The 24,835-nt window shown below is 46.8% G+C and overlaps 9 protein-coding genes across 9 annotated transcripts; 5 read left to right on the top strand and 4 right to left on the bottom strand.

Moving 5' to 3' along the window:
* Positions 1 to 4,364: 4,364 nt before the first annotated feature.
* On the bottom strand, positions 4,365 to 5,212 carry RHO25_009156 (uncharacterized protein; the record flags this gene model as incomplete). Its single annotated transcript, XM_023605041.2, has 2 exons — positions 4,365 to 5,014; positions 5,068 to 5,212. The coding sequence occupies 2 exons, from the start codon at positions 5,210 to 5,212 to the stop codon at positions 4,365 to 4,367; spliced, it is 795 nt and encodes a 264-aa protein (XP_023448521.2).
* A 1,920-nt stretch (positions 5,213 to 7,132) lies between these two features.
* Positions 7,133 to 7,737, top strand: RHO25_009155 (uncharacterized protein; the record flags this gene model as incomplete). Its single annotated transcript, XM_023605042.2, has 3 exons — positions 7,133 to 7,179; positions 7,370 to 7,571; positions 7,630 to 7,737. 3 exons carry the CDS (start codon positions 7,133 to 7,135, stop codon positions 7,735 to 7,737), a joined length of 357 nt encoding a protein of 118 aa, XP_023448525.1.
* A 4,477-nt stretch (positions 7,738 to 12,214) lies between these two features.
* RHO25_009154 (uncharacterized protein) lies at positions 12,215 to 14,669 on the bottom strand (the record flags this gene model as incomplete). The annotated part of the gene is made up of 2 exons (XM_023605043.2): positions 12,215 to 12,594; positions 12,647 to 14,669. The coding sequence occupies 2 exons, from the start codon at positions 14,667 to 14,669 to the stop codon at positions 12,215 to 12,217; spliced, it is 2,403 nt and encodes an 800-aa protein (XP_023448524.2).
* Positions 14,670 to 15,232: 563 nt separating this feature from the next.
* RHO25_009153 (uncharacterized protein) lies at positions 15,233 to 15,856 on the top strand (the record flags this gene model as incomplete). The annotated part of the gene is made up of 1 exon (XM_065603156.1): positions 15,233 to 15,856. One exon carries the CDS (start codon positions 15,233 to 15,235, stop codon positions 15,854 to 15,856), a length of 624 nt encoding a protein of 207 aa, XP_065459228.1.
* A 364-nt stretch (positions 15,857 to 16,220) lies between these two features.
* Positions 16,221 to 17,386, bottom strand: RHO25_009152 (uncharacterized protein; the record flags this gene model as incomplete). Its single annotated transcript, XM_023605044.1, has 2 exons — positions 16,221 to 16,553; positions 16,604 to 17,386. 2 exons carry the CDS (start codon positions 17,384 to 17,386, stop codon positions 16,221 to 16,223), a joined length of 1,116 nt encoding a protein of 371 aa, XP_023448527.1.
* A 556-nt stretch (positions 17,387 to 17,942) lies between these two features.
* On the top strand, positions 17,943 to 19,970 carry RHO25_009151 (uncharacterized protein; the record flags this gene model as incomplete). The annotated part of the gene is made up of 4 exons (XM_023605045.1): positions 17,943 to 18,333; positions 18,555 to 18,746; positions 18,804 to 19,069; positions 19,128 to 19,970. The coding sequence occupies 4 exons, from the start codon at positions 17,943 to 17,945 to the stop codon at positions 19,968 to 19,970; spliced, it is 1,692 nt and encodes a 563-aa protein (XP_023448526.1).
* Positions 19,971 to 20,015: 45 nt separating this feature from the next.
* Positions 20,016 to 20,833, bottom strand: RHO25_009150 (uncharacterized protein; the record flags this gene model as incomplete). Its single annotated transcript, XM_065603155.1, has 2 exons — positions 20,016 to 20,719; positions 20,770 to 20,833. The coding sequence occupies 2 exons, from the start codon at positions 20,831 to 20,833 to the stop codon at positions 20,016 to 20,018; spliced, it is 768 nt and encodes a 255-aa protein (XP_065459227.1).
* A 644-nt stretch (positions 20,834 to 21,477) lies between these two features.
* RHO25_009149 (uncharacterized protein) lies at positions 21,478 to 23,393 on the top strand (the record flags this gene model as incomplete). Its single annotated transcript, XM_023605046.1, has 3 exons — positions 21,478 to 22,174; positions 22,235 to 22,775; positions 22,838 to 23,393. The coding sequence occupies 3 exons, from the start codon at positions 21,478 to 21,480 to the stop codon at positions 23,391 to 23,393; spliced, it is 1,794 nt and encodes a 597-aa protein (XP_023448529.1).
* Positions 23,394 to 24,206: 813 nt separating this feature from the next.
* RHO25_009148 (uncharacterized protein) lies at positions 24,207 to 24,749 on the top strand (the record flags this gene model as incomplete). Its single annotated transcript, XM_023605047.1, has 1 exon — positions 24,207 to 24,749. The coding sequence occupies one exon, from the start codon at positions 24,207 to 24,209 to the stop codon at positions 24,747 to 24,749; it is 543 nt and encodes a 180-aa protein (XP_023448528.1).
* Between the last annotated feature and the right edge of the window lie 86 nt (positions 24,750 to 24,835).

Below are 24,835 nucleotides of genomic sequence, written 5' to 3'. Positions count from 1 at the left end.
TTAACTCCTCTACTTTAAGAAGTTAGAGGATTTCTTTAGAGTCTAAGTCCTTCTAAGCTTAGATAGTCTACCTTATACTCTTATACTTAGCTAGAAGTATAAAGAGTAAATACTTAATCCTTATATTAGGAGTCTTATAGTATAACTCTCTCTAGTTAATCTCTATAATCCTTCTTCTAAGATTACTAAAGTAGACCTATAATTTCCTAATTATATCCTCTAGTTCTATTTTAAAGGTTACGAATTCTTAGATAATAGCTATTATATATATCTATTAGACTTTGCTATATTTCCTATATAGCTTTATCTAGATATTATATACTTTTATCTTATCTATTACCTTATCTTAGTTATCTATATAAAGACTTTCTATTAGAATATAGATTACCTTTATATTATTCTTCTACTATTTTAGGCTAAACTCTAAAAATATAGTACTTTTCCCTTTACTTAATAAAGCTTTAGATACTTTAGATTTAGCTAGAGTAGATACTAATAATCTCTTTAAGTCTAAGATTATCTAGAAGATTTCTTTTCCTCTAAGTATATTCTTCTATAGCTTAAACTATAGTCTCTAGTTCTCTCTTATTAGGATTAGTATTCTCCTTCTATCTAATTTACTTATTAAATTTATTTCTATAAAATTAAATAAACAAATCTAAACTCTAGAAATATAAGCTCTTTTAATCTAATTAGTAGCTTCTAGATTTCTACTTTCTCTAGTTACTAAGACTCTTCTCTTTTAGCTAAGATATCTAAGAACTCTTCTCTTCTATAGAAGTTAGTTAGGTTCTTAGATAGAGAACCTCTAAAAGATCTACCTTCTTAGAAGAGTACTACTAGCTAGTTCTAAAGTATTAGTAGTACTTAGTACTTAGGCCTAGTCTTATTTACTTAGATACTATAGTCTAAGGCTAATCCTTTCCTTTTTATACTTCTTTAGTATACTTCTCTTTTAAAGTAGAGTATACTTTACTAGGCTTTTCTCTATCTTACCTACTCTTTAGGAACTTCTAGTTTATAGCTAGGATCTTCTAAAGCTTCTAAGTAGTATAGATAGGATATACTTCTAGTCTCTCTTATACTCTTTTCCTACTTCTCTATCTAATTAATACTATAGGTCCTATAAGAGGTAATATATATTACTTTAAGAATAAGAAGGCTAACTCTTACTACTTAGAGCCTCTCTATAAACCTAGGCTTATAACCTATCGAATTATATTCTCGTAGGTACTTATCGGATAGGTATAATATAGTAGAAGTAGAGGTAATAAGTAGGAACTAACCGAGTTAATTATATTAGTTAGTTATAGGTTATATCTTACTCCTAAGATAGGTATTAGCTAGGTTATATAACCTAGTATTATATAACCTACGTTATCTAATTCTAATTCCTAAAGTATCTCTTAGAATATCTAACTAGACTATACTTTCTAATAGTATATATAAAACTAAGCCTAGAAGTTATACTATAAGAGAAGTAGCTTACTATATATAATAAGTAATTAGGATCTAGAAATCTATATATAGTCTAAAAGAGAAAAGTCTAGAGGAGAAATAAAAGGTATATACTCTAGTAATAACGTTACTATAATATATATAATACTAGGCTAAGAAGTTAAACTAAAATAGATTAGGTATATAGCTCTAACTATATAACTATAGTACCTAATAACTTATTATAATTTAGAGATAGATTTAAATATAGGAATATAAGTAGAAGACTATTTAGCCTAAGTAGAAGTATTAGAAAGTATAGTCTAGTTAGATATTCTAAGAGATACTTTAGAGATTAGAATTAGATAATATAGGTTATATAATACTAGGTTATATAACTTAGCTAATACCTATCTTAGAAGTAAAATATAACCTATAACTAACTAATATAATTAACTTAGTTAGTTCCTACTTATTATCTCTACTTCTACTATATTATATCTATCCGATAAGTACCTACGAGAATATAATTTAATAAGAGAGAAGATTATATAATTAGGTCGCTATTACTAATAGAAGTATTAAGGTAATAGGAATAGTAATCGTTTAGCTTAGTAGAGTACTTAACTCTAGTAGGAATATTATTATAGTACTTATTATAAGCCTACTTAGTAGCCTAGTCGTTCTAAAGCTATATCGTTACGAATATTAGTACTTAATAGCTTTAGTAAATAGCTTATATAGACTTCTACTTATACCTATCGTTCTATTATAGTATTTATAGTTTCTATAGACTACTACTTCGACTCTAATAGCTATAGCTACGAGAGTAATTATAATATTCTTAAACTATATTATAATTATATATAATTCTATAAGAGTAATAACTTCTAGATTAGCTATAATATATTAATACCTTGCTATTACTACTATTATCTATAGACTATATACTAAGTATCTAAGAGTAGGCCTCGTAGTCTAGATACTCTACGCTATCTAGTATAGCTACTATAACTATCTATATCTATATTTAGAATTCTACTATTATAGCTCGAAGTCTTTAGCTCGTTTATTTATTTTAGCTATATAATTTCGTAGATCGTATACTAAATATCTAGTATATTACCTACTATAATATATTCTATATACTATCTTAGCGCTATAATAATAGATTAAAGTATTAAGACTAGCTTATAGAACAAATTTCTAGTATTAGTAGATAATAAGTATATTAGCTTTTAAACTAAAATAAGAAGTAGTAACTATCTTTATAGCTTTATAAACTACTTATTAATACTAAAGAACTCTATACTATTTATTCTAGATTCTCTATAAGAGGCGTAATTAGTACTACTATTTTTAGTTAGAAGTCGTTATACTAATTATTTCTATAAGTAAATATATATAGTTCTAGGCTAGTAGTATAGCTTTTATAACTAACTTATATTTAAAGATAGTCTTTATAAAGCTAATTATAGTCGCTCTCTTAGAGAAATCTATTAGCTTTTTCTATAATAGTATAGTATTATTAGTTTTTATAAATATATAGTAGCGAATATAAGTAGCGTATAGCTAGTAGCTAAGTATAGAAGAAAGATAAGAGTTTAAGTAGTAAAAGTATTAGATAAACTATATAGACGACTATTATTTTAATTTTATATATATAGATACTAAGATATCGGTCGCTTTATATCTTTACTTTTAGCTAATAAATCTCGAAAGACTACTTTTTTAATATAGATAGAACATAATATAATAATTAGAACTCTAGTTAAACTAAGTTAGTTCTTATTAGATTTCTATATTTTACTATACTATTTACTTTTTCTAAAGCTTAGATATATATTTTAGATAAGAATTTATAAATACTAAGGTCGAAAGAGAAGCTTATATAGTCTCTAAGCGATAACTACTTTATAATTAGAGTATTCTATAATACTAGAATTTCTATACTAATAAGAAGCTCTTTCCTTATAAGTAACTCTAGTATAGTAGCTCTAATAGAATATTCTAACGACCTTATAAGCTTATATCTCGCTTAGAGTCTAATATTTTACTCTATAGTACGTCTCGATTTATATATTAGTATAATACTATCTAGCTTTATTAGATCTAGTATATTTATACTACTATTATATAGTATAGCTATTTACTTAAATAGGCTAAATTAGACTCGAATCTAGTACTACTATAGCTAGACTAACCGATATATAGCGTTAATAGAGGAGTACTATTCGTAATAAATAGACTTAAGTAGAAGTAAAAGAAAAGAATAGTAACTTAAGTTTTAGTTATTAGTCTAAATAGTATCGACTTAATAGATAGTAACTATAAGTCCGCTAGCTAGATCTAGATATAAATATAGTATCGATCTATAGATTAATCGGTTTACTAATATACTAAGTATATCTATACTAGAATAGAGCTAGAATAAATCTTTAACTAGAATACTTTATATATAATATATCTCTAGTTTCTATTAATAATATAGTAGATAGTATATAAACTATTCTCGATTAAGTCGTAATATAATATACGAGCTAGCCGGTTATTATATTAATAGGTTTAATTTTTATACTATAAATATAACTTTATAGAAGCGAGGAACTTTAAAAAAATTAAGAGGCGTAATTATATTATTATTAAGACTATCTAAATACTATAGATCTATAAAATATAAACGCTCGAACCTAATATAGTCTATTAAGATCGGGGTCTTATCCGGAAGACAAGCTAGGCTAGTCTACTCACTTACCGCTAATTACTAATCTCTATAGCGCACGGACCCCCCTATTAGGGCCGACATCCTGTTTGTAGAACGTCCCGAGCAACATTCATCGCCTTCGTTCACCACTCGCACGATATATAGCCGCTTTCTTTACGTACAGGCGCTTGCAAGGGAGACTGCCTACCGATAAGGCAGCCTTCTAGACAAGATATCCGCCACCTTGGCATCGAGGGATTGGAGCATTGTCGGCTTTCGTCTGGCAATCAGAGATAGAGCCAGCGACCCAGTCGACACCGTTGAAGCTGCCCGAGAAACGGTCGTCAGCCATAAAAGTTCCGATCTGCTTCTCCGCGCCAATACAACCCTCGCTGACAGTTCCGTAGCGACGAGTAGTAGTCGGATTGAGGACCATGGCTCCGCAGTTGCCGATTTGGATAGTTGCTTTGTTCTGGTTAGACGAAGTCGACGTCCAGGCACGGGAGTAGTCCACGCCAAAGGTGAGCGCAAGGTAGCCTACGATGCTTGCTGGCGCGACGCTGCCCGACACTGCGATGGTGTTGGTGACGGATTTTCCGCTCTGCACGAAAATGTCGATGGCACTCTGTCGAGCGCATGCCACGTTGGACATTTGGATGTCCCAGTCAACAAAAGTCTCGGTCTTGGTCACTCGCCTGGCTTGAGTGTTCTTGCATGTCTGGCGCTTGTTGATATCCACATTGACGTCCACATCGACGTTGACATCAATGTCCGCTGTGAAGTTGAGGAAGTCGTAGTCGATCGGTGGAGGTTCGAGCAGGATGCCGTTTTGAGTAAGGAGATCCTCCCACTCTGTCTGGTTCAAGAAGACCTCTGTGAAGCTGGTTAGGCCTGCAACGACTAGTTGCTCGATGAAGAACACTCACTCTGACTCTGAATGTCTTGGAGGAACTTGGCCAGCTCTTGAGCCTCGGCCAGCGTGTCTGGAGTAAAATCCACCACTGGCTTGATAACAGGTGAGGCAAGGGCAACCTTTGCGGCCACCAGACCGAGAAAGAGCTCGGACAACATCTTGGGGAATGTGGCGTATGGTAACGAGTGTGGAACAAAGAGTGTCAAGGCTTGTTGGAGTGCAGTTGCACAGAGGGCGGAACCCTTGGGCATTTGTACCGGAGTGCTGGAGACATCTCTCGTGGGCCAGGCTAATGCCAAAGGCTCCTTGTCTTGCCTTGCACGATACTCTGCCGGACACTCAAATGGAAGAATCTCGTTGTGACCCCGCAGCTCCGACTTGCACGAGAGGTTGCATGACCATTGGTATGGCAATTCTGCTGTAGAACGCACGGTCCCCTTGTCTGCGTACTGGTGGCACAACTCATTTTGTCGTCTCGACACCCTGCGCACGCTGGCGCCTCGTAGGATTTCTCTGGTCACTTCTTCAACTCATCGAAGTGAAGCGTCTGGGGAGCCCCCGATGGATATCCGAGACCACACGCGGTTGCAGCCGAACAAAGTAACGTCGGCAAACCATTGCAGTAACGCATGCCCGTCGGGCCGGCCAGCTTAGGCACATCAATGGTCGGTAACGAGTCAGGTGAAACAAGACTGACAAGACTTGCTATCATGCCTTCGATGAGGCATTCAAGACAAGCGTAGGCGGGAAATTGGCTATAGAGTGACGACATTTGTGAAGTATCATAGTGCTAAAGTTGGACGATGATACGGAGAGGAAGACAGAGTTTGGATATATTGAGTCTCGATGGGTCGAAGGGCTAGCACTGTCGAGACCGAGCACAGTCACCTTTTCGACGACCTCAGATCAGCATGAGCGATGGGACTGCCAGCGAACGCCGGGAATCACGCCTCCCCTCGACCTGCGAAAATTTGCTCTTTTGCTTAAGCGTACATGGTTTCAGGCGAGTGGCCCGCCAAACGAAGCACCTTCCTATTTGGTCATAGTCTGACTCCAAGATGGATCTGCTATTGAAGGGATCCACACACTGTAAAGGTGCGACTAAGATCAGCCTGAACCGAGACCGAAGTCACTAACTACGACGATGTGTTCACTAATTCAAGCGGACAATCTTCGGCAGCTTGGCATCCCATAGGCTATGTTGGGCTACCCAAGTGGCTATGTCTAGCGCTAGGTCAGGAAGTCAGAGGTCTGTGAATGAATCCTACAAGTTGTCAGACGGCCAGAATGTACATTGATCTCCAGTGACCGGCATAGGCCTTGGTCACCGTAGATGGCACGGTGGCCATCGATCGAAGAACAGCGGTCTTACAGCCGATGCTCTCGGCAGATATATGCTCTGTGGCGAGTGAATCACCTACGACCGTCGGATTCGTACCTCCTCAAGCCTTCTCAACATTGAATCCTATCTGGACACGCAACTTCGGTCACGTTGGCATTATTCATAGCGAAGACCAAGACAGAGCTACTCTGCCCGTGGTGAAACCAACTTATGCTAACCAAATCTGACCCTCATATGCGCCGTGGCTCTGGATTGTCGCACATGATCCATCAGGGTACATCGAGTATTCGCTCATCCGTGCACGCGGCCGCAGTATGGCAACCGAAGCGGGCCAAGCGACGGCCTTTGGAGGATCGACAGACTATCGATATTGGCCTTCTCACCATCTCAGTATTACAGAAGAAGGCCTTCAATTGCCGCAGACATAGACAAGCTGTCGATGATACGTGATGGCACCACCAATGTGCAATCTCTTCCACGCCCAACCAGGAAAAACGGGGAGAAGGCTAGGCTATCCATACTGCTGGCTGGAGGTACCAAGGTCTTAGTATGAAGAACCACAACCTGGAGCCGTATAGATAGTCTCATATGGGAAGGCTTGAATTCGACCTCAGCATACCCCATCCGGCCTCAATCACCACGAGTGGCACCGTATTTCAGCTCTCTTTCCCGCTCTCTTTGACGACTGTCCATTGCCAAGGTCTTCACCCGCTGTCCACAACCCTCCAAAGCTAAAATGAGACTCGCTTCTTCCATACTGGTGGCAGCAACTATCGCAGTTGGGTATGTCCCTTCTTCTCCTACCCTGCTGGGTTGTAACACTCGTTACTGCGTGGTATCTTCACGCTTCTGTCGACAAAGACCAGCACCGCTTGGCAAGGGCAAAGCGTTGATGAAAAATGCTCGTTGCGCACAAGACACATAACTGCCGTTGAAGAACTCAGGGCTGGCTCTGACTCGTGGTCAACTATAGTACTCTTGCCCACCTGCACAATGTTGCAGTATGCATCACAGGTCGAACACTGTCTAATCCAGGTGGCACCCCTTTCTCGCCAAGCATGACCTACTACGAAGACTACGAAGTGCTCGTGGAAGCCACTAAGTGTGCATGCGAGTACTACAGTAATCGCAACACTGGCTTCAAGCAGTGGGACAGATGCCCAGACTGCACCTTCGTGAGTCGCAATCATCATCGGTAGAGGGAACCTTGTGCTGACACACTGGCCTTCCTAGGACCCGAACGATGGATACTGCCATTCGGAAGCTTGGCACATCGGTGGTGATGAGATGGAACATTACTGCATCAAGTACTGCGGTGCACAAGGAGCTGCGGCGAACTAAAGGAGATAATGAAAAGAATTGGCAGTCATAACACAGAAATGGCCTGTAGATGCTCAATTTAGAGCGCGCAGAAATCGTGCCATACTTCGCTGTGCAACCTTGGCGTCAAGTTGACGGGGCAAACTGCAAACCAGTAGCCATGGTGGATCCTAAGATCGGGACACGTCGCTGAGACCCATTTCTGGCGATGAAAGTTGGTACAGTTCGGGGCCTACTTGATACTTTTTCGCCGACCAAAGGTGCTGCCTTGGCACCGCTTTAAAATGTTTTCTTTCTCACGAGCTCACTTTCTTCTTTTCATTAGTTCCTCGGTACTCCGCAACTCGAGCGCAAGTGCATACTTCCGTAATCAACAAAAATGGATTCCATCAAGACGCCACAACAGCTGCCTTTGGGCTACAGCTCAACGGACACACTCAACAATGGGACACTCGGCAACATAACGAACATGCCTACATTACCAACATCGCTCGAAGCACCATCTTGGGAGACTCCCTGGGGGATCATTTTCATGATCCTTACACCCGCACTGATGTGGTGTAGCGGTTGGCTCGGATCCACGATTTTTTTCAAGACTAGACTGTTCTCCCATTCGAATCATCCGTTCTTGCTTCTCTGCATCTTCGTATTTATCCCATGGGTGTTTTCCGTGACCCTGGCTCTATACCTTTCGGACCTCGTACTGCAATTAGATATTGCAATTCTCGGCAGGACACTATGGAAAAGTCCTTTTACTACGTGCGAAGCGTGGAAACAAGGAGGCAAGAACGGAGGAAGACATTTGTTATGTACTCAAGAGTACCTATTTACGGCATGGAAGCGTGAAGATGCTCTCAACGTTCTATGGTCATTCCTGACAGCAGGTTACCCGGTGGTCGTTGTGTTCATGGCGGCACTATTCCTTCTCGCCATGTGTGGTTCGATGGATTACTTGCTGGGACCCATGAAACCTGAAGAAGAGAGACCGGCTACACTAAACGAAAAGGCGGAGACGGGAGCTTAGGAACGATCGTGGGCGGGTTCATCACGCCCGAACGGCGTCACCACTCGATAAAGGCTGACCAGATCTTACGACCTTCAGTGTGCGAGAACATTTCGCTTTGCTTCATGATCCATAAGAAGAGGGTACCTGGATGAGTACGCTTCGAGCTCACTCAAATCAATGTAGCTAGAGGTGCACGAGTAGTATTGCCGCACGGAATGAAGGTTGGAATGCTCATTCTGCTGACTCTCGTAAGCTCTTCCACCCTCTCTCCTGTTCTACACTCGCTCCTGTCGTTCAGTTCCCCACTTGTGACCTTGGCCGTAGATCTTTCCTGCCTTGCTCGGCTCAGCAATGGCACCACTTCAATCGCAGCAGAAGCAATCATACGCATACTCAAATCCTTTCAAGGGGGTAGTTTGATTCTTCTGCGCCCTTGTTATCTCCGTCGTTTCGAGCGCGTTCGAGGCATTGTGTATGCATAAGTGGCGCATGCATGGAATCAAGGTTGTGTGGAGACAACAGAAAGTGACAACTTCCCTACTTTCTCCGTCTACCGTCGGCAAGCAGCCATGTATGTTAAGTTTAGCATGCGCGAGGAAACATTATCTTGCTGCTTTGCGGTCATGGCGATGTTACGTGCGGACTACAGAAGGATTCGGATAGAATTTTGAAGCCACCATACGAGAGCTCCCAATCCTCCCCGTGCTGTGATGATGGACGCAAGCACCCACTGAACGCGACGACACTCTGAGCGTCAGTCGTTGTTCAAATCAATGGCCCCGCTCGTCACGGCCTATCAGAAATCGAGACTGAAGCGTATTCCCAGAAAGGTCGTGAGGCGTTATCGTAATGGTTCGTCTGGCTGGATGTCCGCCTCCTGACTTAAGGCTTCTTCTGCTATTCTGTATGCAATATCGTGGCCACCACTGAATCGATAGTATGGCGCTATTTTCGAGTCAAAGTCGTAAGCTGGGTGAAGCTGAAGGATATCTGGGGGGGATCTTGACTCGATTCACAGCCATGTGTTTGACGAAAGATGTAGTAAGCATTTCAGCCGCGTGGCTCAGACAATTGTTGAGAAAGCGAAGCAGCTCTCGTATGGTCGGCGGAATCAAGAATTCAGAGACCAATGTGGCAGCTGTTACAGATCATTGTTCGTGAATTGCTACCATCTGCTCGATTTAGACTTACAACTCGAGAGGAGAAGGGGTTTACCGAAGCAGGCCTAATCCGAACGGAGCATGCGATTGAGGCATGTGATCGAGGAAAATCGTAGCCCAGCTGCGTTGGTACCGATGTGAGCCTATGCTTGGCTTACTTTCTGCGAACCACGATTTCAACCTTGGCAACAGAGTTTTCAACTTTCTATGGCCTTTCTTGTTCTCCTCATATTCATCTTCTACGGGCAGCCGAATAATTGTAGCGCGGACTCACCTTTTCGGGATCAACAAGAATAGCTCCTTTGCCGACAGCAGCAACAAGCTCGAGGCTATCACCCTCTGGGCTCTATACGCGACATGGACAATTCAAGTGCACCATTACCTAGACCCGAACCTCCCTCGTGGTGCCTATACTGGAGCATTTGCGCCATAGTCCTTCATCTCGGGGGAGTCCTAGGCGGTCCTTGGCTGGGCTTAACGATTCTGGGGAAAACTGGCCTTCTTCGCCGCTCGAGTCACAAGCTGTTGCTTTGCTGGACCTTTGTGTTTCTCCCTCCGCTGATCTCTGCGATGATGGCTCCTTTTCTGGCCGACCTCGTCTTACAGACAGATATCGTGATCTTTGGACAAGTGATCTGGAAAAGCCCGTTTACAACTTGCGACGCGTGGAAGCAGGGCGCAGCTGGGGGAGCGGACCATCTTCTGTGTCTCAAAGAAGACCTGATACCGGTATGGCGGCAGGAAGACTTTCTCACTTTCCTGGCCACGACTATGGAGCATGATAGCATCAAAGTTGTTGTCCTGCTTCTCGCTATTGCAATCTAACTCCTGGTCTTGGTTCTCATAGGAGACTACCGCGCCAGGCGCATCTACGCAACGGCGGCAGCTGCTGATTCAGACGAGAAAGCAGAAAAATGCTAAGCGTTGAATGCAACGTTCCGCAATCAGTTGCCCGCAATTCCCTGCCCATGTTGACCGATACTTCATTGTCACATGGGCAACAATGCAAAGCGTGTCTGGCGGCGCACAACACAGAATCTTGTAATGCTTCCAAAGCGCGGAGTCACTCCATTCCAGGCGAAGAGCTTCTACCATTTATGCCTGCTGCAGTGTTTGAATTTAGTAAGAATGACCATTGGTAATGGTGTAAGCTCAGCTGTTGCAAGCAGGTGAAGGGTCAGTGGAGGTTTGGACGCATGTCGTTCGGTTTACTCTGCGTAGTCTAAAAGCTCACATATCGATTATTTACGATGAGATAATCAATCTATGCCTCACCAAAAACGCGTTCAGATGTCCAGAGCCATTGCAGAAATCATGCCTTTCTTTGACAGAACAGAGCCTGCCCAGCTTACGATGGTGGCCGCGACGGAAAGATGTGCGTCAGCAAGTCTCCTGAGCACTCATCGAACGTACCGCTTTCCCTCATCTGAGGAGTAAAAGAAGTCCATGCTTCTTCATTCAGCCTCGCAGCGTAGTGTGCCGTGGTGCCTCTCAACAGCGATGATGACGCTTCGCTAGTACTCCAAATGACTCAAGCCTCCGACTTGCAGAATGTCCTTAGAAAGCAGAACAAGCACGCCCAGGTTAGACTCAAGTCTATCCGTTCAAAGTCGTGTAGTCCTCTGCGCTGCTGCAGTCTCTGCCACATTGAATCAATTGAAGACATTCAATATCAACCACCGAGGCAGCCCTAAAATCAAAGCCGCGTAAAGAGACGATGAAGTGTGGATGTCTCTCGAGTTACTTTTCGCTGTCCACAAGGAGGAATCTACATTTTGCTGCTGTTTTGATATAACACAAGGAGCACGCCGAGGAGCCCAGCCAACATGATCTGAAGGTGCTCGAGCCATGCACAGCGAGGTGCCACATTCGCTGTCCCCTACTAATACCATGGCCACTATCTTTTCTTTTGTTACCATCGTATCGCAGTACTCCTTGATCACTTGTGTCTAATAGCAATTTTGCCTGCCATGCTTCACTCGGTTTGCTCCTGTATACACACAATGCGAGGTTCACAATTCGCATTCCGACAATCGAGATCTGATGTCCAATCAGATGCCATTGCTAAGGTGAAATTGTATTTACAGAAACCCACTGCGAGCTGGGCATAGAGTTCCGTTAGTATTGCTGGCAAGACGGCCGCATCAATCTATACATACACGCTCTGAGAAAATACGGCAATTTGGCTTGCATGCACGGCAGCTGTGTGGAGCACGCGGCGAATGGCATTGTGTCTGCTATTCACAATTGAGTGCAGCGGGATTGAAACTCCTCACTTAACCTGGTCATGCTATCAGGAATAGTCGATGGATTGTGGCCTGCCATTGCCGCCTCATGAGAAGATGCTCAATCCATGACTACCCAACGACGATCCAAGATGCCTCAAAGCCTTCCGATCAGTCTTCCCAGAGATTGTGCGAGGCAAACTCTTCAAGGGCAAGAACACAGATGGCACCGCGTAGGAAGGCAAACTGGCGGCCAGACGATCTTTCGCGGACGTTGCGATTTCTGCCAACTTGTTCCGAACGGTAGCAGAAATTCCTAGCGCTGTTTCTTCTCCTTTGGCAAAATAATCGCCGAGAGCGCAGAACGTGACAAGACATGCATCAGCAGGGTCGGCTGATGGTCGAATTACTTCTACCGCCAGATCATCGACTTCAAGATTGCAATTCCTGAGATGTGTTTCAATCTCTCCCAGCTCGAGGCGTTGACCTGCAATCCGAATTAGCATATGACGCGCCAGGAGAATGCATGTGATACGGACCGCGCAACTTGTCCTGTGAATCTTTTCGGCCAATGTATTTGAGACGGCCGTCGGGTAAGTACACGACAAGATCACCAGTCTTGTAGAAGCGTCGATTCTGGTTCCCGTGTTCAAGAAATGGGGCCTGCAGACACCACGCTGGATCGAAGATGAAACTGTCTGCGGTCTTCCCGGGCTCATTGTAGTAGCCGCGTGCTAGAATGGGTCCTTCGAGGAGCAGCTCACCCACACATCCTATGGCACAGAGACGGTTGTGATCACTTGCATCGACTATCCAAGACCGGCACGCAACAGCTCTGCCCAGGTCTGCAGGATCGGAGTTCAGCGATAGACGCTCGGAGACGGCCGCAGTGACGGTGCATTCGGTCGGGCCGTAGGCATTCTTCAATTCCAGCATCCGTGCCCAGCGTCGAACGTGCTGCCTCGTCATCGGTTCTCCTCCCAGTCGAAGCTGCTGAAGCGAAGGGAGGTTCTCCGGATACAAAGTATTCGCAATCGAGGGCGTGATGTGTGCGCAAGTGACCCGCATTCGCTGCATCACGCCTTCGAGATCGTTCACGCGATCCTCCTCCGAGGAAACGCATACACAACCACCGTACATGATGGTGAGCAACACGTCCTCGATACTGAGGTCGAAGCTGGATGACGCAAACTGTAGGATACGTGTGTTCTCATTCCGACCGAGGACTTCACATCGTGGATTGGCCTTGGAGCAAAACATGCCATGCTCTATCACAACCCCCTTCGGTTTGCCGGTAGAGCCGCTCGTGAAGACAACATACATGGCGTTGGATGGCTTGACGGTCTGAGAAGTCCACTCCTCCATCGGTAGCCAGTCTTCTGCGTTGGCAGACAGCAGAAGTTTCTGAGCAGATCCAAGCTCTCCAGTTCTCTCCTTCGCTGTCGGAGATGTGAGTATGACCTTCGGTTGAAGCTGCGCAACGATGTCCCGAAGCCTCTCGCTTGGGTTTGATGGATCCAGGGGAACGAATGCAGCTCCAGCTCGAAGGACGGCGATCATGGCGACGACATGCCACTTAGATTTCTCGAACACGAGTGGGACAAAGTCTTCGCACGATACACTCAAGTCACGAAGATAGCATGCTAATCGTCCCGACAAATGGTCCAGTTGGCGGAAGGTCAAGCTGCCGTCCCAGGCGCACACTGCTTCGGCTTCAGGGTGCTGAGCCATCCGCCGGTCGATCAAATTATGAACACAATCATCGATAGATTCCGGTATGTCTTGGTTCCAGCGCATGATATCGTTCTCATCGCGTTCATTCAGCAACACGACATCCTTCGTTTGCTCAGTGGATGAGGACAACGCAAGCAATTGCTTCCAGACATGTTCAATGTGAGCCGTGATGCGATCTGCTTGCTCTGATGCAACGACCCTAGGGTCGAAAAAAGTCCTCAGAGATGTCATGCAGGTCTCCTGGGTCACGTCACAGACCAGCAGTAGAGGGTATTGGGCGAGAGCTCCAGTGGAATTCCAGAAATGCTCCGAGAAGACCTCTGACTCATACCCTGTGTTGTCGTTGATTACAAGAACGTTTTGAATCGCCTGGCATGCCTGACTCGTCCACTCGCTCAACTTTGCAATCTCGCTGATGGACGAGGGGACTTGTTGTTCGACGAGAATAATCTGCTCCTCCACAATGCGGAGGTACGCTGCCATGGAAGCAGAGTCGGGAATCTGGATACGCTGGGGCACGACATTCTCCAGTGACTGTGGATGGAAGCATCCAAATGTAACATCGGTGACGTCCAAGTAACGACCTAGTACAAGTGCCCACGATGCCACGAGCAGGATCTTGGCAGCTTCCGATACAGACTTCCTTGGGTACTTCTGACTAGGGCTCGGCAACTGTACGGCAGCTGAAGCGGTGTTCTTGCTCGGTTTCTTGGAAGATGCAGGTGCCCGCGGAAAAGCTGCCGCATCAACTCCCTCAAACTGCTTGATCCAGAAGTCTTCCGATCGGCCAATTCCGGTTGCAGCACTGACGTTGTTGGTTTGTGGCATTGTGGAGTTGCTGTTGTTGTCTTTGTCAGTTGCAGGGCGTCCCAGGAAAACCTCATGCAGTGATATTAAACTCAATCTTCTCCCAGGGAGCTTCATGGATGCCCTGTCTGCAGTTGGTGGTATCATGCTCAATGGTGGTACCAGTGCGCCCACCATCACTATGTACGTTTCGGCAGCCACCACTGTTGATTATCCAGCTGCGTCTGTGGCCCTATCTCTGCCGCATTCGAAGTGGTGGCCATGATGCGTCAAAGATGTGTGATGCAGCGGTCTGACGCCCGGCGTGGCGAAGGCCTTCTTGGGCCCCAGTGCGATGGGATGGTGCGAATTAGCGCCGCCTTGAGGCGACTTTGATGACTTGTGCGCCGGATACCACTTTTTTGCAGAAGTGTTCGATCAGGAAGACGAAGGGCGCAGAACTGACCTCGGTCTCGGTTTCGCAGAGAGCACCAATCACTGCATTCGGTGCCAACTTCGACCTCACGCCTTTTTACAACATTCGATCGCACAAAAGGTCTCCGGAACCAGTTACTGGAACAGAATCGTCAACATCTTCCAACATTATGGCGCCTAAGTATCTCCCAGCGGAGACGGGACTACTTCTCATCGACATTCAGAAAGGCTTCGATCATCCAACCCACTGGGGATCGTCTCGGTCTACGCCACAATTCGAGGCTAATATTGCTGCACTTTTGGCCGCATTTCGCAAAATTGGAGCACCGATCTTTCATGTCTGTCATCATTCCACCTTCGAAGCTTCGCCACTTCACCCCTCCAAAGAAAGCTCAGATTTCATGCCCTACGCTGCTCCTGCTCCTGGGGAGAAAGTGTTCCCGAAAACGACGAACTCTCCTTTCGTTGAGACGACGCTGCAAGCGTCCATCCAAGACCAAGCCATCAAACGATTAGTCGTCTGCGGTCTGATGACAGCACATTGTGTTGCTACGACGGTCCGCATGGCGTCGAATCTCAACGTTGTCAAGCACAGCTACGGCATTCCGGATTTGGATGAGTCGACACGGGGAGCCTTGGTGCTTGTCAGTGATGGGACAGCGACGTTCGACGTGGAGTTTGAGGGAAAGTCCTACGATGCTGAAACTGTTCATGCGGTGCACTTGGCAACCATGAAGAATGAATTTTGTGATGTCGAAAGAACGGAGGATGTGATAGCGTTACTGCAGAACTAGCCAAATGTGCGAGCTGTAGTTTAGAAATTGATATAACGCTTGCAGTACCCTTTACCTCGCTTCGATTCAGTCTCTCTCAGATACCACTGCTTTTGACCAGCTCACTACAGCATCAAGCAAGGTGATACGACTCAAGAGCCTGTTGAATGTGCTTGTCGCACGCGAGCAGGCATCAGAACATCGCACGATCCGGTGTCAAAAGGAGGCTTGAATACCACACGATCACGATACTGAGACATCAACGCGGGACTCGAAATATGCTTTGTTTGTATTCTAAGGTATCTGATTTACGAACGCCAACCAATATTGTATCTGTAGAACTATTTAAATGCACGCAAGAATAGTCCGGTGAACTCTATACGAGCTATGAACGCAGCCAAGGCAAAATTATGTTCCCCCAGTACGGCACCATCTTGTACTCCGCAAGCTTTTCTGGCATGCTTTCAATCGCATCTGCCAGCTTCGGTCCTTCTCCGTTTCTGCGAATGTCGTGGAGCGAAGTCATGTACGAGCGGACGCAGAAAATGATAGCACGGCTTTTTGGAAGTGCACACAAGGTCTGGTGCTCCACGCGCAAGTAGCAATCGTCCAAATTGGGTTGAAACTTGGCTTTGAAGTCTTCTCTGTCTTCCTGACCTGGATAGAAGTTATTACCGTCGATTCGGAACAAATCGACGCCATCGGTCTGGAGTGACCACTACTGTCGTTAGCACATTCTCGATCGATATTCTTCATCACAAAACATACATTCATGCGTCCGATGAAGTCGCCCGGCACCATGCGGTTGAAGTAGCGATCGACGCTTCGACCGAGTTTCTCGTCGTATCCAGGAACGGGCTGATGAATCTCACGGACACTCTCACCAACTCTCGCTGGACTGAGGAAGCCACCCGGGAAGCAAGCGATGTAACCTCGGAGTCGAAATTGGCCGTCTTCTGCATCGGGACACATAATGTAGAAGTCCTCCTCTACGTTCAGGCCAAGATGTCGCAGCATTTCTGCTGGGGTAAGAATGCTTGGGTCAAGTGGGTACGACCCCTTGGTGGCCATGTTTTCGCAAATTTTGCCATTCACACGAAACATGTCAGGGAACCTTTTTGGCAGGTAATCGACCATGATTTCATTGTACAATTCTTCGATGGCATCGTTCACCAGAGTTCCAGTTCCGATAGTGTATTCAGGCTTGTTCTCGATCAATTCTTTGCGCTCAGCGATTCGGTTGAGATATCCTGAGTCGAGCCGGATCCAATCTTCTCGTTTTCGTTTCTGAATGCCCATCGTGACATGACCCTGGAACTCGTAGGGGCGGTACGGGATTGGATCGGATTGTAGGTAGTCAAGGCCTCGAACAGGACTGATCCATGCATTGGGATCAATGGCACTCTGCTGAGCGGTCCCGCTCCCTGTGACGATGGCTTTGCCTGTTGTGCGAGGCCAAAGGGAGCTGACGCAAGTCCGTAGTATGTACAAGGCTGCAATGCACAATGACCAGCTAAGCTGAGGCCAGCCGAAGTTGAACAGCGTAAGCATATTGGCTTCGAGGGTTTCAGTATAGCGTAAGCGTGTAGCGTTCTGAGCTCAGGTATAGCGTAAGCCTCTTGGTTGTAGAGTTTGAGCTCCTGCGAGACTCTCAAAGCTTTTACGTCTGCCTGCATCTTGATTCTTGACCAATGTCAGCTCCCAAACTCAATCGACCGCAAGGATGGGAACATGGCTGGGCGATCTGCTTCGGATACTCACGTGGTGTGTCCAAGATCATGCCACTCTTACAACGCGCATGTGTGGCATGATGTGGCAGTGGTGGGACGATGAACGTATAAAACCCACTGCTGCAGTAGCTATGGAAAGCTGTGCGCCCACCATGATCAACAAGAAATGACCAGCACGTCGAGATAAACTTCTCCACCTAGTCAGCGCCGTCGACGGTTGAGCTTTGGCAGAATTGCGGTCCGGCTCAATCTCACTCTGCGACTCTCCGCTTGCATCTTCGCAGTTGCACAGCTAGGCAAGATGGACTATCTCTGTCTTTCGCGATGGAGGATGCCCCAAACTTGCTGGACTTCCCAGCCTGGCTTCAATCTCAACAATGGCATACGCCGCACCTCCGCTGGACCCTCCAGGAATAGGCACGAACTCGCCTTCGACTCAGAAGAAGAGGGTGGCCTATTTCTATGACAGCGATGTCGGGAACTACGCCTACCAGTCGGGACACCTAATGAAGCCCCATCGAATTCGAATGGTGCATTCACTTGTTATGAACTATGGACTATACAATAAAATGGAGATCTACCGGGCCAAACCAGCGTCAAGATACGAGATGACACAGTTTCATACGGACGAGTACGTGGACTTTTTGCAGCGTGTTACGCCCGACAATGAACATCTTCTGGCTAAGGAGTGCGCCAAGCACAATGTTGGGGAAGATTGTCCTCCGTTCGACGGCGTCTTTGAGTTCTGCGCGATTAGCGCCGGTGGCAGTATGGAAGGAGCGGCAAGACTCAACCGTGCGAAATGTGACATGGCGATCAATTGGGCGGGCGGGCTGCATCACGCAAAGAAGAACGAGGCATCCGGATTTTGCTACATAAATGGCAAGTCGTCCTCAACTATCCGAGTCCAGCAGGTCATCGATAGGCAGACACTCGTGAAACCGTAGAGAGTAATATTGCGCCTGCTGACCAAAAGTGCTGACGTGCAGATATCGTCCTTGCAATCCTTGAATTGCTCAGGTTCCATGCACGAGTGTTGTACATCGACATCGATGTGCATCACGGCGACGGTGTCGAAGAAGCCTTCTACACCACTGACAGGGTAATGTGTGTCTCCTTGCATAAATACGGCGAATTCTTTCCAGGAACCGGCGACCTTCGCGATATTGGAATCGGACAAGGTATGAAATGGATCTTCATCCCGTGATCTTCTTGCAGTGTTGACAATAGGTGTGCAGGGAAACACTACTCAGTCAACGTACCGCTGCGAGATGGTATCGACGACGCCAGCTATAAGGATGTTTTCGAATCAGTGACCGCATGGGCCGTGGAATTTTTTCAACCGGGCGCGATCGTCCTGCAGTGTGGAGCTGATTCTTTGTCTGGCGATCGCCTCGGTGCGTTCAACTTGAGCCTGGCCGGGCATGCGAACTGCGTCAACTTCGTGAAGAAATTCAACCTGCCGACGCTTTTCCTGGGAGGTGGTGGCTATACAATACGAAACGTGAGTCCGGCATAGGCCTCATGAACGAATCGTGCAAGAACTGAGACTCACTTGTCAGGTCGCTCGAGCATGGGCATATGAGACTGGACAGATAGTTGGTGTTGATCTGTCTCGCTCGATGCCATTTACAGACTATTACGAGTACTACTCGCCAGACTTCGAACTAGACGTCAAGCCGAGCAATATGGACAACCGGAACAGTGCTGAATACCTGGCGAAGATCAAGTCATTTGTTTATACCAATCTTCGTCAAGCACAACCGGTCCCCTCTGTGCAGCTTCAAGACGTGCCGCGGTATCCAGTCGGCATGAACGAACATATTGACGAGATGGACGACAGACTGGATGATGAAGATGCTGACGAGGAGACCTCCAAAGATCAACGGCTCACGGAACGGGTGGAAGATCGGATGATTGAGGATGATATGGATATGTCTGGCTTGGAAGACGCGAGAGGAGTGGACTCGGGAGCAAATGCTGATCACGGAAGCCCGTCCACAGTGGGTGAGGGTGGCAGCGGGTGTAAGGTTTTGTCAAGCGATCATGATACAGACCAGATAACTGAGCCGGTCCCATCGATTGACCCAGGCAACGATCCTGAACCTGACAGAACGACGACAACGATGCTGCAGGAAGCGATTCGTGACGAGAGCAACGAAGTTTCCCAGCCCACGAACGTTGAACAAACAGTAGTCCAGAGGGACGCCCCTGCGGAACATGTCGAGATCATCGCACAGCCGTCAATCGTTCTGGAACCAGCGCCAATACAGCCCGAGCCGTCTATCGTCCAATGTATGAACAGAGTAGACAGTCACACGCTTGGGCTTAGTGACGCTGCAGAAGCTGTGGAAGCTATGGAGGACAATCACAAAGGCGGAAACGAGGATATCGGTCTTTCATAGAGGTACAAATATACACTTGAAGCATTTTTGATACACAGCACAGATCTACATTGCCGAATTAATATCTTGACCCACCAGTTCTCGTGCCCGAGCGGATATCGCCTGTCGGCCTTTCTCAAGGTCCTCAAGCTCACCAGCCTTGCGCTCACAGCACTCAACCAGAACGTCAATTGTATCAAGGGCCGCGGAAAGCGTGGCTTTCTTGTTCAAGCGGTTCCCACCCTCCAGTGCCTGCATGTTCCATTCCGGATTTGCCGCCTGGCAGATACGCTGAGTAGAGTCTTGGAGTACCGCATCGGTCAATTTAGCATATTTTGTATTCAACGCTGATCGATAGCGCTTCTCGACTGCGTAATGCGGTCGACTTGGCGTAGGCTCGGTCACTCCCTCTCTGAGCCGACTGTTCCGTCGCTTTGGAGGTACCTGTGATGCGCTCTGTCCTGCTGTCAGTTCTTCGTAACTGAATTTATGGTAAGCTTTCCTTTGTACCTGGGATGGCTTGTCCTCCACGTCTCTCAATCGTCGTCGTGATGCCGGTCGTGCTCCAGCACGTGTTTTCAAGTATTCGAAAATTGCTTCTTCGTCGACCGTATCGAGTATCGTTGCCAAGCTGTCTGCCGCCGGATCTTGGGGAGCAGTTCCGTTCTGGGGAAACTGTGGCTCAATAGGCAATTGACTGGTCGCGCCATCTCCGCTCTGAGGATTCACTTCGGACGTGGGCGTGAGCGTGAACAGATTGTCCACGGAGACTGCGAAACAACTCAGCGTGAGCACGATGATGGTGGAGTGTTCACCTGACAGTCATTGAATACAGAGTCGTTTGATAAGCCCAGATCTGAGAACTCGTTGGGATTCATTTCCATGTAGACTTAGCTGTTTACAACATCATTTTGAGCATTTGCTTCTCGCATTTAGTCCTGACGGCCGCATCTGCTGCGTACCCATGCTCACGATCACTCATCTTCGTCATTGCATTGCATTGCCCCTGCTCGGCGACACATTATACTCAGCGTCCGCGCCTACGGAGCATGACTCGAACGATTAAGTGACGCGTTTGGTGACATGCTGATTGGCTGTGTATGCAGAATCTGTCAAGAAATCGTGCTCCGTAACAGGCAGAATCGCTCTCCGTACGATTCGGGGATTCGACGACGACGCATTTGATGGAGACAGTGAGAGAGAACCACAGCCCACCGCACTCTCGCAAACCATGTTTACCCTGAGCTCCGGGAAACCACTGATCGGCAGCCGCAATCGCTGCTCGGTCGGGATCAGGCCGCATTACCCCAGACACTGCTGAGCTGCTCTGCTCAAGATCATCACGCATGACTCAATTGCTTTCGTTCACTCGATGATCCCACCCATGGTGCCATCCACCGCAATGACAACATTGCCCAATAGAGCTGGTATCGTCGTCTGACAAGGCTCTTCTCTGTTGTGCCCTCAAAACCGTCCATGAAACTCAATACTTCGACGGGACACTACGCAGCGCTTGAAAGCTCTCACCATGATCTCCGCAAAGAACCCTGCCAAGTCTGGCGCTCATAACAGGATCGACACCAAGGTGGAACATGGAACCGATCAGAAGACAGGACAAGCCACGACGCCAGTATCTCTGGACAAGAGTGATGATGACTTCAGCGAGAAGAGAGACGACGGTAATTCCAGCAAAGGGAAAACTGACAGTCTCGCTGGGGACAAGAGTGCAAAAGCAGATCCATCAGAGGACGAAGTGGGGACGAGCCAGCAATACCCCGGCGGTTGGAAGCTTGCGCTGGCATTCGCGGCACTGATCCTTGTCCTTCTTGTTGGTGGCATCGATAGCACAATTCTGGCAACTGGAGTTCCAACCATCACTGACGAATTCAACATTACCGCAGACGTGGGATGGTACCTAACATCTTATCGCCTGGCCGCCTGCGCAATGCAATTTCCGTTCGGGAAGCTCTACAAACATTTTCCGACGAAATATGTTTTCATGACGTCTAATTTCGCGTTCATGGTTGGGTCTCTGCTATGCGCTGCAGCTCAGACCTCGCCAATGTTCATCGTTGGCCGGACTCTTGCTGGAGTAGGAATTGCTGGCGGTTCTGCTGGATTCTTCAACTTGATCATGGAGGTGGTGGCGCCTCAACTCCGTCCCATGCTTGGAGGTATCTTTGGGTCAATTGAGATGTTATCCGGTATTTTGGGTCCCGTCATTGGTTTGTTGTGTCACACTCTTTGAGCTTTTGCATGCAAGATGGCTGACAGGGTGACTGTAGGAGGAGTAATAGTCCAGCACACAACGTGGCGATGGTGTTTTTGGATCAACATTCCTATTTGTGTTGCTGCTCTGGTCTCTATGTTCCTCTTCTTGCCCTGCATTCCGAAATCACAAGAAGATGATCGGGCACTGACATTTTCCGGATTACTTCGAGAGATGGACGTCATCGGAATGGTCCTCATGACTGGCGGCCTTGTGGCTCTCTTCCTCGCCATCAACTGGGGCGGAGTCACTCGTGCTTGGAACAGCCCTACAATCATCACCCTCTTCGTTCTATTTGGGTCCCTGCAAGCAATTTTCGCCTTCCACGCAGCCCGGACCGGAGAGAAGGGTATTCTGCCCCCACGTCTTATCAAGAATCGAAACGTCTACAGTGGCCTCATTTTCTCTCTGGGTTGCGTTTCGTCCCTCAGTATCGTAGAGTACTATGTTCCAACCTATTACCAGATCGTGCACGACTTCAGCCCTCAAAAATCGGGCTTTCTGATGCTGCCAAGCCTCATCGCAACACTTGCTGGATTTCTGATTCAAGGTGCAGGGTCAGTGTTTACTGCGTTCTTTTCGACGAACGATACTTTTACTGACCTGAAGTTTGCTTCAGAGCTAGCTACTTTGGCTACTACACTCCTTTCTCGCTGGCGGGTTCGATCTTAATGCCGGTATCTGCTGGCTTGATCACGACGTGGGGTCCGAGAACGTCTTTGGCTCAGCTGATAATCTTCCTCGCCATGGTAGGCTTTTCGACCGGCATCGGCTTCCAAGGTCCCTTGAACGCAGTGCAGACGACTTTGAAGAAAGAAGACGTCCCGCTAGGCATAGCTGTTGTACTTTTCGCGCAAATGTTCGGTCCGGCGATCTTTGTATCTGTTGGACAGACTATTTTTGCGAATGGACTGGCTAGAGACCTGCGTCGGCTTTTCCCTGAACGAGATACTAGTGGAATTCCCGACATGGGCCTCAACGAGATCAAATCGTCTTTCAGTGGCGAAGATCTGCGAAAGCTCGTCTCAGTATTTAACGAGGCTATTACAGGAGCCTGGTATCTGGCTCTAGGACTGACATGCCTGACTCTCATAGGATCACTTCTGATGCCTTGGGCGAAGATCACCAAAGATGAGAAACCTAAAGACGAAGAGAGCGCCGTTAAAGGTGACTGAATGTTTCGGCAAAAATGGATCAGATTTTCAGCAGCGGGTAATCTCGTCCACCCATGATTACTTTACATTGTACTTAGGGACAACCTGGGCAGTCTACTAAGATTGAACCCCTAGACATTCGTCCGATCAGGTGCCAAGCGGTCAATAGATGGAAACAACAGTATTATTATTCCACAGATACATGATTTCGGGTTCAACGCGAGAATCGTGATGCCCGAAAGCCTCAGGGATCAGGTGGACCTTGTTACGGGAGAATCTGCGGCTGATGCGCGGAGGCCTGAGCCTATTCACTTTCTTGACGTGAGCCCGAAGGCTCGGCTTCCGTGACCGCGGCAATTCGATCTGTATCTTCCTCGCTCGACATATGGCAATGTGGAAGATGGTCTTCGTCGACAAGACAACGCATAAAATCGCTTCTTGCCATTCTCGATCAGAACTGCGACTGCGGATGACCTCAATACAGTGCATTGAGAAACGAACACGCCGGAAGAAAGGTGCAGGATCCCTTGCTCCTTACTGGGATCTCGACAGTAATACCTCCAGCAAAAAGCAAGTATTACTGGCTCGTTGCTACTGCTGAAGGTTCAAATCAGGACCCACGACATTGAGAGGAATGATAATGGCTACAACACAACGCACATCGGGCTCTCCAACAGTGAACATAACTGGGGAAGAGGTAGCGCTTCTTGAGCGTTTGTTACAAACAGCAAAGTCAAAGTCTCGGAGCCCAGATACTTCCACCGAGGAACGAAGTGAGTCGTTCCAAACATGCAGAGGTAGATGAGTCGCTCACAATACTAAACTCGTGCAACTATGTCTACATTTGCATTCACTGACAAAGAGACAGATGGGGGAGCCTTCTCCAAGCAGGCCTATGCTATCGCTGCTCTTCCTCAAGCCAGCCGCTCCGGCAGAAGTTTCACGCACGCTGAATGTGCATACGATAAATATGATGATGAAGATGATGATGACGATTCGGACTACGAGATGACGCCGGAAATGCCAGAGTCACCAGTAAGACAGCTCGCGACACCTGAGTACAGCCATACCGATGGTAAGCAGTCGCACCAGACGCACGGCAAGAAGACAATCTATTCGAATCGACCACACGCAGCGGTAGAGAGACGATACCGATCCACTGTCAACGAAAAGATACAAGAGCTGCAGAACCGAATACCAGATTACTTCGATCGGGAGGACCAGACGGGAAGAAGTCAAGCAAATACCAAGGGTGCAATCTTGGATCGTGCAGCACGATACATTCATTTCATGGTGCAATCGTACGAAGAGAAGGAGCGCAGATGTCAACAAGTCCGTCGTGTAGTGGAGCGGTGGCTTAGAGAGAACAGTGGTTGAGCACGACTTTAAACATCGACGAACGGCATTACGTCGGATGTTTTGTTCTATCTTTCATTTGGTACAACGTTCGCAGCTCAACATAG

Source organism: Cercospora beticola, chromosome 6 (assembly GCF_033473495.1).
Source record: "Cercospora beticola chromosome 6, complete sequence".
Taxonomy (NCBI): Eukaryota; Fungi; Ascomycota; class Dothideomycetes; order Mycosphaerellales; family Mycosphaerellaceae; genus Cercospora; species Cercospora beticola.
The sequence above is the reverse complement of the archived record's forward strand: the minus strand, read 5'-3'. Positions and strand labels throughout refer to the sequence as shown.